Genomic DNA, 14097 nt, shown 5'->3' with positions numbered 1-14097 from the left:
TCACTGTTCGTCTTTCCTTAGACCAGTTCTGGCAGGTACTGACCCCTGCACACCAGGATAACCCCACAGGAGTTGACCAAGACATTTTGACCTTTACAGTGCAGCCCCAATCCTGACCCTTTCCATTTCTACTACTGTTCACTTGCTGCCTGATATACACCCCTGCCTCAACAGGGGGTGCTATAATCACATTATTATTACTGTTCACTACACCTGGCAGTGGTTCTAATCTCGTGGCAGATTTGTGTATATACAGTACTGTGCAAAAGTCGGAGACCACTGTTTATTCTCTTTTCAGCATTAGGGAAAACAAAGGGCATCTGAATATTTGAAGTCTCCAGTGCTCAGTCTGAGGAGTTGGTTTGGCATTTTCTTCTCATACTCATCCAAAGTCAGTTCCAAACCCATTCAGTGATAGCGAGGTTTAGGCTTTGTTCTGAGAAACACCAGCAGCTTATTTTTTTTTTCTTTTTTCTTTTGTGTTTATTTCCTTTTCTCAGCGCAGGCTTCTTCTCTCTAGCTTCACATCCTTTCAGACCCACAGTGTGGGGTTGTTCTCAAACAGGTCACGGTTGTTAGGAGCCCCACCTTCTATGCTTCTGACTTTTGCACAGTGCTGTTTTATTTACACGTGTCCATGCATTTTAGCATGAAGCATTTTGCTGGACCCTCGCTCTCCTGCTCCAGCGCAGCCCCAGAGCCTGAGAGAAGAGAGGGATATGGTGAAGTCTGAGGATGGAACCCTGAGCAATAGTTAACTACTGCGATACTGTGACACTGTTCCTGCTGTTCGCTGGCGTTTGTCCGACTCGCTGTGTTCGAGCGGCCTGTCTGTGCTGTGACTGGACGAGTGTTAATGAATATTAATGCTTTGAGATAAAGGTCCTGGTGTTAGCTGGTCATTGTAGTGGACACTCAGTCACATACGCTCCTCAAAATTCTGGTAGCAGCTTATTGAGACTTGATCTAATGAAGCCTGGGCAATTATAAGTTATACACATGGGGTTGACTGAGAAATTCAATGTGTGTGTGTGTTATAATCACATTTCTGCTGAAATCTGGTTATAAAACATTTTACATCTCAGCTGTTTCACACAGTGTGTAATGGATTGATTTATTAATAATAATATTTATTTACCTCTGTATTTATTCTGTGCTCTGTGTCTTAGCATTACTGTGCACCTGAGGCTGAGACTTATTACATGAAATGACACATTGTTTTTGATTTATATGAAAGATAAATGTAAAAGGATTAAAGAGAAATAAAGTGAATGTTTGTCTGAAGAAAAGTGAAGAGTTTTAAACTTTAAAATTTAAACATAGACCGCGACAGAATACTGTGTAAACACGACTCAAAGCAATGATTCCACCCCCCACCCATCTTTCCCGTTAGTCCTCTGTTCATTTTTTTCTTCCGACTCTTTCTGCTGTATCTGATGGATGTTTGTGGACGTGTGGGCTCTGATGGAGCTCTGGTCTTTCTCACCTTTAACCTCTGTATTCTTCGAGTTTCATTTGTTTGATGGTAATAAACAAAGAGAAAATTAATAGATAAAACATCAACAGAAAAATAAATGAAAATAATCACCACCGACTCTGTGTGTGCTGTGATTGAGTGCCAGGTTTCAACTGCAGCTTAAATATTGAAGTTAACTCTCTCTTACACACACACACATACACACACACACACACTCACACACACACACACATACACAGACACACACACACATACACACACACACACACACACACTCACACACACACACACACATACACAGACACACACACACATACACACACACACACATACATACACACACACATACACACAAACACATACACACACACAGACACACACACAAACACACACACACACACACACACATGCTGATTCTACTACATTTGTGAGGACATTTCATTGAAATAATCCTAACCCTAACCCTACCTCTAATCTCCAGAGGGTAAGGAGTTACAGGGTCGTCTCATGGGTAATGTTCTCCAACAGCAGTTTTCAGCACTGTTTCTGTGATTCTTCTGCAGGTTTATAAGAGACTGTTAGTGTGGATTTAGTGAGACAGCGCCACCAGTGGATAGGAGCACAATTAAAACTACTGATCAGTACTACAATACTGTAGAGATGTTGGAATCTGGGCTATTTATCTCTCTCTCTTTATCTCTGCTCTTTCTTTCTCTCTCTCTCTCTGCCTTCATTTATTATATATATATATATAAATATAATATATAAATAAATATAATATATATATATAATACCCTTTGACAAAATCACTCAATGGAATAAACCCATATTGAACTGTTGTAAGGATTAAAAAGCGGACTAAAAAAGAACCTACATTTGATATGAATGTGATATGAGTCTGACATTATTTGCATAAAATTACAGCATGCTTTTGATATCACTGACAAAACGATTCCAAACGATTAACCATCAGTTAATTTACTCAGAACAGGTTTCTAAGTAAACGACAGTATAATCCCCATCCGATTCATGGCTCTGGTTTGAGGCACTGCTGCTCAGAGCTGGATATTGATGTCAGATTATTTACACTCTTGTTGTTTCCCATTTAAACGTCAATCAGCCAATAGTTTCCAAGCACAACAAATAAGAAACCGATAACAACAAAGAGTGCGATCAAAAACCAGTAGAGAACAATGACAGCTCACAATTAAAGCAATAATTCAGTTTTTCATCCGTTCATCTTCTGTCCATCACAGTTCAACAAACAAATTCCTAATGTGTAATAACTAATCATTCTTAATAAATTATATTATAAATTATATTATAAAAATATTAATACTTTAAAAAATGATTACATCATATGAGCATTTATTATTTATTTTGTAAATGTTTTATAACAGAGCAGGGATATGTTTACATTCAGAGTAATTAACGTTTGGCCCCTAAAATATAATACTAAAAATATTATAATCTGATAACATTCAATAAAGGGCGGCACGGTGGTGCAGCAGGTTAGTGTCACAGTCACACAGCTCCAGGGACCTGGAGGTTGTGGGTTCGATTCCCGCTCCGGGTGCCTGTGTGTGAGGAGTGTGGTGTGTTCTCCCCTTGTCCGCGTGGGTTTCCTCCGGGTGCTCCGGTTTCCTCCCACAGTCCAAAAAACACACGTTGGTAGGTGGACTGGTGACTCCAAAGTGTCCGTAGGTGTGAGTGAATGTGTGAATTTGTGTGTGTGTTGCCCTGTGAAGGACTGGCGCCCCCTCCAGGGTGCATTCCAGCCTTGCGCCCAATGATTCCAGGTAGGCTCTGGACCCACTGCAACCCTGAATTGGATAAGCGCTTACAGATAATGAATGAATGAATGAACATTCAATAAATAATGCTTTTAGGAAATAATGCTCCAGAAAAAAACCTTGTCAATGAAATAGGACTCATCCTCAAGATAAAATAGTTTAAAAAACTAGAAATATGTTATATAAATATATTTAAAACATTCTTACTCAGTATAATAATGAGAAATATCATCTGTGTTGAGGTTGAATAATCTTTTAATATCTTTAGACATAATGTAATAGTGAGAAACATTAGATATTTTGAGTAGAACTGAGCGGTATTCACTCCATACACAGTCCCTGCCTCTTTAAAATCCTGGCTGATGGATCTAAAAGTGTCCGGACTAAAATTAAACCAGTGTTTTTGTGAAGTGGTACTAAAGCGGCTTTATGTAAGGGTCATTCGTGCTGAAGTGTAGTGCGAATGTTAGCCACGTGACTGGAGTTACGAGCTCTTATCTCCGGGCTTTCAGACCTACACACTACACACACCCGCAGGTGGCAGAGAGCCTGCATTAAACACGGCCATGGAGGAGCACAGATCTGTCAACACCATTCAGCTGCTGAGCCATCAGGTCCAGATCAGCTTACACACTGTAGTACTGTTAACCACACTGTAACAGAATATACTGTATAACCACGTTACAGTCTCGGGAAAGTAGTGTAATATAAAAAAATAACCTCACAATATTACAGTCATTACTACATCACACTGGCACCTGATTGGCCAATGTTCTCTCAGAACTAGAGGGTAGCCTATTTATAGGAAGAGTGTTCTTCTTTGCTGCAGTTACTGCTGCTACTCTCCTAAGTAATACATTACATTTACTCACTTTACTGTAATTGAGTAGTTTTGGTGTACATTTTAAAATCTGTATCTTTACTTTTACTTTTATTGTACTGCACTAACTTTTAAATCACATCTGTTACTGAGTAAAAATGTAAATAAAAATGCAAAAGAAAATAAAAAATGGTGCACTGGAAACTACCGGAGTGACTGAAGGGCTGGAGAACAATCTACGGCTAAAATCACAAGAATTATGTGGACGGACAAGTCCTTTACCAGTGCAGACCCAGCTGAGTGCGAAACCCTGTCGAATTCTGTGTAGCTCTGGAAGGAAATGGACCCCTGGCCATATTTAAAAGATCGCTTCGGCTTCAAGTGCAAGAAAGGTGACATCTTTATAACGGAGTGTGAGCTGTGTTTGCCGAGAGAAAAATAGCTCTCAACATCAAACCTGCGCATGTACAATGTGTACAGTTTAAATAACAGCTGTGCCTTTGCATTGGTAGTTAACTGGTAGTAATGTTCTGCTTTAGTAAGAGGCTCAAATAAGCAAAAACATACATCAGTGTGTGGGGGTTGGTATTACAGAATTGTTACCTCTATCCATTACATCAATACCTTTTTTTTACCCCTCATAATTTTGTATTCTATGCATGTATTAACATACTTCACTGAACCTTGTGCATGTTTCTCTATTTGAGGTATTATAGCTCTGTATTCAAAAGCACCTGGCTGCTACGATGATTTTCTGTTAATGGGTCACACAGCTCCAGGGACCTGGAGGTTGTGGGTTTGAGTCCCGCTCCGGGTGACTGTCTGTGAGGAGTGTGGTGTGTTCTCCCTGTGTCTGCGTGAGTTTCCTCCGGGTGACTGTCTGTGAGGAGTGTGGTGTGTTCTCCCTGTGTCCGCGTGAGTTTCCTCCAGGTGACTGTCTGTGAGGAGTGTGGTGTGTTCTCTCTGTGTCTGCGTAGGTTTCCTCCGGGTGACTGTCTGTGAGGAGTGTGTTGTGTTCTCCCTGTGTCTTCATGGGTTTCCTCCGGGTGCTCCAGTTTCCTCCCACGGTCCAAAAACACCTAGGTAGGTGGATTGGTGACTCAAAAGTGTCCATAGGTGTGAGTGTGTGTCACCCTGTGAAGGACTGGCGCCCCCTCCAGGGTGTGTTTCCCACCTTACACCCAGTGATTCCAGGTAGGCTCGGACCCACTGTGACCCTGAACTGGAATAAGCGGTTACAGAAAATGAATGGATTTTTTTAAATGTTGGATGCAAAGCAATCTACAGCACTGCTCCTGAATGACATACTGTAAATTCTCTTAATCCTAATCTTGATTAATGCTGGTGTTTTTAATCCTTAATCAACCACTAAACTCTCTGTACTCATTTGGACTCAGTGTTTCCTCTACACCTTATTAATCTTTTAATGTGGAAATAAATTATATTTATAATAATCTTAAAGAGTGATTCCATCATTGAAGTCATGAATGCATGTGACCAGTTTGGGATTTAAACAGTGTGTACCAAATATAGTTGACCCTTCCTAAGTGTACAGGTGAGTTTCGACCCCGAACACTAATCCTTAAACCTAACCCTAATGTCTGAAAGAGCAACTCAGGAGCAGCAGGATTGTCTCCTGTGTATTGTTTGACCACAACAGATTACAGCACTGTTTCTGTGACTCTTCTACAGGTTTATTCCAGAGATTTAGTGTTTATTTAGTGAAACAGCGCCACCTGTGGATGGGAGCTCACTATTTGATTACAAAATAACTACCGATGCTAACAAATCCCAACATAGAAATGTTCTAAATCTTAAAGACCACTCAGACAGGAAAATCACACCACACCAACACAAACAAAACACAGACATCTAGGGTTTCACAGGTCACACACCACAGAAACCAACCCATCAAGTCCCAGGTGGGGTCTTTCGAGAGTCAGGCGGGTGGTGGAGGGGAGGGTGGTGACAGAGGTTGGGAATATTTGCATATTAATGGATTCTAGTATTGAATGAACTTCTAAATCTGTGATTCTTTAGGGCTTTAATCAATGACCAGAGGAAGACTTTAGTGAAGTAAAATGAAGGCTGAATGATTCATAATCACAGAGTACTGAAGTGACAGTAGTCAGTGACCCGCTGTGATCTGCAGTGACCCTGCCAAACTCCAGCAGCTAAAAAGCAAGGGAACTGTTCATCCATTACAGTGTTTTACCACTTCATCTTCCCCTGTTTACTCTGAGTTTTCTGCTTAAGTGTGCTCCAGATGGCACTCTCTGTGCTCTCCAGGGAGAGAGAGAGAGAGAAAAGAGAGAGAGAGAGAGGACATCTTTTTTTAACTTTAAACATCTGCCTTAAAATCTTCTCACTCTTGGAGTAATTTAAATCCATCAGCAGCCATGTGTCCTTTAACTTTTAGCACAAATATAGGGATTTTTTTAACAAGTTTAAGTAGTTTGTGTCCTGACAAAAAATGCTTGTCAGATTTTGATCAACAAATTTAATTTATTTAACATGTTTCCATCTGCGTGACGTGAGTACACTTAGGCATCAGCCAACACCTTTAAAGAATATAAACTCTCCCACTTTTAAATAAGTGAACACAGTTCTGCTTCTGTGACCTGCTTTGGTCAAATCCCCAAAAGCCCCACAGCAGCGTTCTCCCCCAGCCCTGGTCAGAATGCCTGCTTTCAGCGCCTGTCCCTTTAAATAATAATGAGCCACTCGCTGTTCACCCCCGACCTGAGTGCACAGCAGTGAGGAGGGGCGCAGGAGGCTTTTAGCCGTTTTTGCACGGTTCTCTTTCTTCTCACTTCTCGTTTTTTGTTTGATTTTCTCAGTGTTCTTATTTCTCCACGCTCGTTGTGTCTGTTTTGCTGCATTTAACCTCGTCTTTGTGCTCTCACTTTAACTCAGCATTATAGCGAACTACAGTGTGTATAAATAATTTCACATTTCAGAAACGTAATACTCATTAAGATTGATCTGAGTGATCAGATGCTCCCCATTAAAGCCATGAGGCCCTCTCCTCAGAGACAGGCCTCACATCCATCTCTGTTCATTAACACACCCCTGTGCATTAACACACTCTCCACTGTGCTCCAGGGAGATCAGCAGCTACAGCATAATTGGGATTACAGCCGCACCTTTCCGGGGATATTCCCAGGTCAGTTATTATTTCGCTCTGTGGTAAACGAGAGGAAGCGTGCAAACGTAGGGACATTAAACACTGAGAGGGAGGGAGGGTATATGACAGAGCACACTGGCAGACACAGACAGAATCAAACTCCACACTCATTTCAGATGCATCTTAACACTGGGTCTGAAAGAATGTGGCATGGACGTAACAAGCATTGAGAAATGGAAATAGACACAAAAGAATCATCTGCATTACAATGACAATTCTGGATGTCCAGGGGCTGTACACATATAGTAAATATATGTTTAAAAAATTATATATATTATATATATATAAATTATATATATATAATATATATATATATATATATATATATATATATATATAAATTATATATATATATATATATATATATATATATATATATATATATATATATATATATATTCAGAATTAAGCCTCCAGTCTCAGCTTTTTCACTCCTGTTGAGATGTGTGTGGTGTGGTGTGTGCTGCAGTGATGTATGGGCTTGGTGTTTAGGAGCTGGATGTAAATGTGTGTTATTTTGGGTGCGCTGGAGGTGATGGTGATCATCCAGAGACTGGAGCAGAGCGTCTGCATTTCCTTTTGAGCCTTTGGAGCCTGTCAGTCAGCTTCTCCTTTCAGCTGCACCTCAGCCAACATTTCTGCTACATTTCTGTTGTACCAGTACATATTCAGAGCTTTTAGTTAGAGATCATATTAATATCAGATCATCACGAAGCTCTAATGCACCCTGGCCATTCGCTGACAAAATAGAAATAATAATAAGGATCTACAAACGTTCAGACGACCCGGTGTGTAGGCCGGGGGACCAGGGGCGAGGGGAGCTGTCAGAAATGTGGGCCCCACGGGGATTCCCACTTCCACAAGGACTTGATTAATGACATTTTAAAACGTAGGTTTAGGCTGGAGTTCTCTTTAATGAACAGGGAAAACTGAACCATCACCGGAATCCCATTTCACCAGCGACAGCACTGAGCCGCTCCTGAATCATTCTCACTGAGAGAGAGACGTGACGCTTCTCCTGCAGCGATGGTTTCTGACCATAGCTGTGTTCAGCAGAGCTCTCTGACCTCTCCATCTTACCTTTTAGATCTCTCTCTCTCTCTCTCTCTCACACACACACACACACACAAATACACATAAATACACACACACACAAATACACATACACACACACACACTTCACCCACTTCTACTTTCTCAACTCTATCATTGCTACGCTGGTGAAATATTAATGCTGTGTATTGAAGATCCTGGGTGGGTTTCTATGAGAGAGAAAGAAAGAAAGAAAGAGAGAGAGAAAGTAAGAGAGAGAGAGAAAGAAAGAAGAGAGAGAGAGAGAGAGAGAGAGAGAGAGAGAAAGAAAGAGAGAGAGAGAGAGAGAGAGAGAGAGAGAGAGAGAGAGAGAGAGAGAGAGAGAGAGAGAGAGAGAGAGGAGAATGGGAATGTTTCTCTATGGTTCGTCTCCTTTCACACTGTTTGACAGGAAGCTCAGCTGTGTGTCCAAAACCTGCAGAGTGTTGGTCAGTCACCAACACAAAGAGCAGATTTACTGAAGCTTTATTAAAACACACACACACACCAAAGAAGTAGAGAGAAAGAGAGTAAGGTGAGCAGGGTTTTTTTCCCCACAGTGTGACAGGAGACCCCCCCACACACACTCCTCTCTCGCTCTCACTCTCACACACACACACACTTGCTCTCTCACTCACACACTCTCTCTCGCTCTCACTCACTCACTCACTTACTCTCTCTCTCTCCTGACTGCAGTTGTTGTCAGATGTTGTTGTGTTGACTTGTTTGGACACTGTAAGCCTCACAACACACATACACTCCTCCCCAAACACACACACACACACCTCCCAAACACACACACACACACACACAAAACAATCCTGTGCTGTCAGAAGCTCTCACACCTCACACACTCCGCTGTAATGAAGGACACACACACACACACAAAGGGAGAGAAAGAGAGAGAGATTAAAAAGAGAGCGAGAGAGAGAGAAAGAGAGAGAGGGAGAGAGAGAGAGAGAGAGAGAGCGAAAGAGAGAGAGAGAGAGGGAGAGAGAGAGAGAGAGAGCTCTACTGACCTCTAGTGGCAAGCCGTAAATTCTACATATAAAACAACAGTTAAAGAACTTAGCGTCTTTATGGTTTCACACACTCACCCAGTCACTCATACACACTATGGACAGTTTTACACATTCACCCAATCACGCTCTCGCTCTCTCTCTCTCTCTCTCTCAACCCTGTGGACAGTTTCACAGTCACCCACTCACTATCTCTCACACACGCACACAACTGTAAACAGTTTCACTCATTCATCCTGTCACTCACTCACATATGTGTAGTTTCACCCAGTCACTCACACACATATAGACAGTTTCACACACTCCCCCAGTCACTCTCACACACACATGATGATGGACTGTTTTACACACTCACCCAGTCACTCACTCGCACTCTCTCTCTCTCTCTCTCTCTCTCTCTCACACACACACACACCCCTGTGGACAGTTTAACATACTCACCAAGTCACACACTCACACACGCACACAAACACACACACACCTATGGACAGTTTCACATACTCACCCAGTCACTCTCTCACACACACACAACTTTGGGTACTTTCACTCACTCATACACAGTACAGTTTCAAACGTTCACCCAGTCAATAGACAGTTTCAAACACTTGCCCAGTCACTCACACACACAACTGTGGACCCAGTCACACCACCTACAAACCTGTGTGTTTGGATTGTGGGAGTTAACTGGAGCTCCTGGAGGCAACCCTGGCAGACACAGGGAGAACACACCACACTCACAGACAGTGACCTGAGAGCAGGATCCCACCCAGGACCCAGAGACCCTGCAGCTGTGTGGCAACCGCTCTTAATTAAACACTCATTTATATCAGTTTCATTAGCAGTAACACAGACTCAGCTGGCTTCTGTCTGTCGTGTTTTTATTCAGATCTCTGTGCTGCAGCAAGGACACACGCTTAACTGTTTCGGCTAAATCTCAGTAGCATCTATGTCTTAACTCACATTTTCTAAATATACAGAGATGGCAAATAAATGTACAGCTTAAACAAAATAAATCATTACATTACATTACATCATTACACTGAAAGAGCCCAGGCCTGAGAAACTGAACCTGTGACTAGAGTCAAAAAAAAAAATAAAATAAAAAATAAAAAAAATAAAAACCTTACACACTATCTTCACATATAAAAATTACTTACAAACATATGTGCCAAAATATACATCAGCTACAGCTCATGTAGGTCCAAGCCACCCTACTTCACCAGAAAGGTTCAGCTAATAACCAACACTAATGGCTTTGGTTAGCATTAAAGGAGCAGTCAGTCAGTTCTCCAGTTATTGTTCTTCATGTTATAAAAGAGCTGTTATACTGACCCCTAGTGGTCTAGGTGTTAGAGGTTGTGCACTTCTGTATTGTTTTATAAATGGCTGCTCTCATGTGGGGGACCCACCCCATGGAGCAGAATCAGATACAAATAAAACAGATTCCTCATCTGATGCGAGTTGAATTTATATATATATATATATATATATATATATATATATATATATATATATATATATATATCTCACATTTTATTGATACAAAACTGACTGCTCCTTTAAAGCAACACTAGGTAGTATTTTTACTTTAACATTACATCGTCAAACTTATTATAATGCTCCACTGAACTATAATAATAATAATCTGTCTTTACTACTCCTTGATCAGCTCAGCACAGCAGAAACTGCACTATATAACTTGAGGAGGAGGGTAGGATCTCCAGCACCCTTTGATATCCAGACACTTGTTTAAAAGTGAATTACACTCTGCAGTTGTATGGGAACCCAGGAGCAAAATGAACAAATCTTACCTGGTGTTGCTTTAAGTGAATGTGATGCTAACTAGCCTTCGCTAACCTTCATTTCATGGAGAAATATTCTTTAGAGTTTTATTTTCCAGCTTTAGACTCACATCAGTGTAACATTTATAAGTGCGACCTTCTCCTACTGTATATGAAACATAAAGTGATGTGCGTGTTTATAAAACCACGAGAAAGGGTTCACCACTTCACCGCTAACAGATGCTAGCTAGCGCTCCATTTCCTTTAGAGATTTACATTAGAACTTCAGCTAATCTCTGGCCAAAATAAGCACAATTCATTATTCATCCACCAGCCACAACATACCAATGATCTTGTTTCTGCATCGATTTTCCAATTCATCAGCTCCACTGACTATACAGCAGAGCTACAATGACAGACTTGTCTCTCTGTGGCTCTGCATACTTTGTTTGCCCTCATACACCCTGTTCTTCAATGCTCAGGACCCCCACAGAGCAGGGATGATTTGCAAATTCTGCTGGAGTTTTTAAACCCTGTGTTTTCACTCACTGTCCGCTCTGTTAGACACTCTTACCTCGGTGGTCCACCTTGTAGATGTAAAGTCAGAGACAGTAGCTCATCTGTGCGACTACGTCAGTGGTTTCCAAATATTTTCTGTAGTGCCCCCACCCACTGCAGAATATTTTGTAGATGCCTGCCCACTCCGGCACACTTGTACATGTCTTTTACATCCAAACCCCACAAGATCTATTATCAACGGTGTTAAACTACAACATAAACAACATGCAGTGATAAATCACATTTATAGTGGAATTATTAAATATATATATTTTTTCGTGTTGTGCCTGCAATAGCTCAGCGCCCCTTACGTCTAATCCTGTAGAATTTCTACTCCTTCAGTGTGGGGTGGATGATTTTGGTCGGTGGACTATTCTCAATCCAGCAGTGACACTGAGGGGTTTAAATACTCCAGCAGCACTGCTGTGTCTGATCCACTCGCACCAGCACAACACCCACTAACCACCACCACGTCAGTGTCAGTGCAGCTACAACATGTTCCTGTGTGGTCAGTGGAGCTGAGAGAATGGACAATGAATGTAGAAACAAGGTCAAAGAAACAGGAGCCTAGTCTTGCATGACTTGAAATAACTGGCATTGCCAAACTGACCACCAAGTGGACTGACTTTCCTGTGAGAGAACTCTGTATTAGCAAAATTATACTTTGAGTTTGACTCTTGAATGGCTAACCCATCTGACCGCCATCTCAGAGCAGCCATGTGAAGCTCTATGGACGCTCTGTCCATGTCGTGAACCTTTTCGTCTCGGGTTGACCTTAACTGTCTGGGCTGTGAATGACAGTTCTTTCGGCCAATCAGGAGGAAGCTGACTCTGCCTCATCAGCGTCTGAGGACTCGTACTCGTCTGCCGAGTCTGTGAGGGCGGGGTAAGGCCGTGGCTGGTCCAGATTGACGTAGGTGACCTTGAGGCTGATGTAGTGCTCTCCCTCCAGACTGGACAGAATCTCAGTCACCTCTGAGACAAGCGTGGTGAAGCTCGGCCTCTTCTCAGGGTCCGGGTCCCAACACTGCAGCATTATAGCAAACCTGCACACAACACTAGGATCAAGATCTGAGGATGTGAGACGATGGCGGGTGTTCCCAGGTCAGGTCTGTGTTAATGAGCCCTGCATTGCTTCCTTTCATTTTTGGTCATTGATTCTGCATGTGTTTGTGTTTGTTCCTAGTTTTCAGACGTTCGAGTTCCACTACCGTGTTTGTGCTTTGTATTTGTTTCCCCAGCTTAAGGCCTAATCACACGGAGTCTGATTTGTGAGGTCACATGAGTCTGAAACTGACAGTGTGCTGTGTCAAATGTGATCTATTTTCTGCATTGTACAGATGTGTAAAAATCAGGCTGACCAATCAGAGCTCCACTGTCATGGCTGCTGACCAACCAAATGAACATCAAGACAGTGGCACGACAGCTCATCGTGTTCAAAACAGAACACAAATGCTTAAAAAACAAGTATCACACTGGCTATAAAAATGTTTTTAAAAATGTAAGACTAAAGAAAACCTAATCCTTTTTAATGAGAGGAGCAACACACCTTCAGACATCTCCTTAGATCCTGAATGAGGCGCTGAACTCCCCGTGTTTTTGTCTTATCTGTAGAATAAGGTAAACCCAGGGTGTGAAGCGTTTAGATGCGATATTTACAACTAAAATATTAAATTCATCTTGCAACGTCTTCCTGAGATTTCAGACAAAAGACACATTGGACTTGGTGAGATCTTAAAAGACTCAGCGTGAATAGGCCTTTAAGGGTATTCCATGATGTTTTCGGTTTTAGTATCCATGTTCTAGTCCATGTTTTGCTACAATTTATGTTACATTCTTCTCTGAGCTGGGTTTTTTTTTGTTCTTCATTTCACTAGAATTAAAATATCTTTCAGCTTCATGCACAGTACTTTGTGTAGAAACTCTATCTCAGTCTGTAGTGTTGTTTATGATATCTCTATCTGACACACACACACAAACACACTTTAATCCCTGACCAATCCAGCCCTTGTTCCTCATGGTTCTCATGAGCTCCAAGAACATTCTGGACCTTTCTGTGTACTGTTCACAAAATGCCGGATGCTCGGATTAAGGCACACTTCCGAAGTGTTTCACAATTTCTCTCAGGACCACGGCGTCTAAGGGCTTTACATTTGAAAAGATGTGGGTCTGTGTGCCTCGGTGTTGTAACTGTGCTGAAGGATCATTAACCCCATCACTGACAGAACTCCACACACTGAGTAAACAAGCCTTTAACCCAGGATTCAATGGAAAAAACAACATTCAAACCTGTTCTGACCATTCAGGCCAAGCTGCTCATCAACTACAGACCAGGAAACATTTACCACACAACCATACACTACTCCAGCCCCCAGCTTCAGCCTGAGACTT

General features: G+C 41.8%; 1 protein-coding gene across 1 annotated transcript in view; it reads right to left on the bottom strand.

Moving 5' to 3' along the window:
* Positions 1-10955: 10955 nt before the first annotated feature.
* mst1rb (macrophage stimulating 1 receptor b) overlaps positions 10956-14097 on the bottom strand; it is a 29979-nt gene continuing 26837 nt past the window's right edge. Inside the window, exon 22 of the mRNA XM_066671851.1 lies at positions 10956-12752. Within this exon, the coding sequence (XP_066527948.1) occupies positions 12521-12752 (232 nt within the window). The 3' untranslated portion in view covers positions 10956-12520. The remainder of the gene's footprint in view (positions 12753-14097) is intronic.

The sequence above is a fragment of the Hoplias malabaricus genome, chromosome 5 (assembly GCF_029633855.1).
Source record: "Hoplias malabaricus isolate fHopMal1 chromosome 5, fHopMal1.hap1, whole genome shotgun sequence".
NCBI classification, from domain to species: Eukaryota; Metazoa; Chordata; class Actinopteri; order Characiformes; family Erythrinidae; genus Hoplias; species Hoplias malabaricus.
Note: the sequence above shows the minus strand (reverse complement) of the source record. Positions and strands in the feature narration are given on the sequence as shown.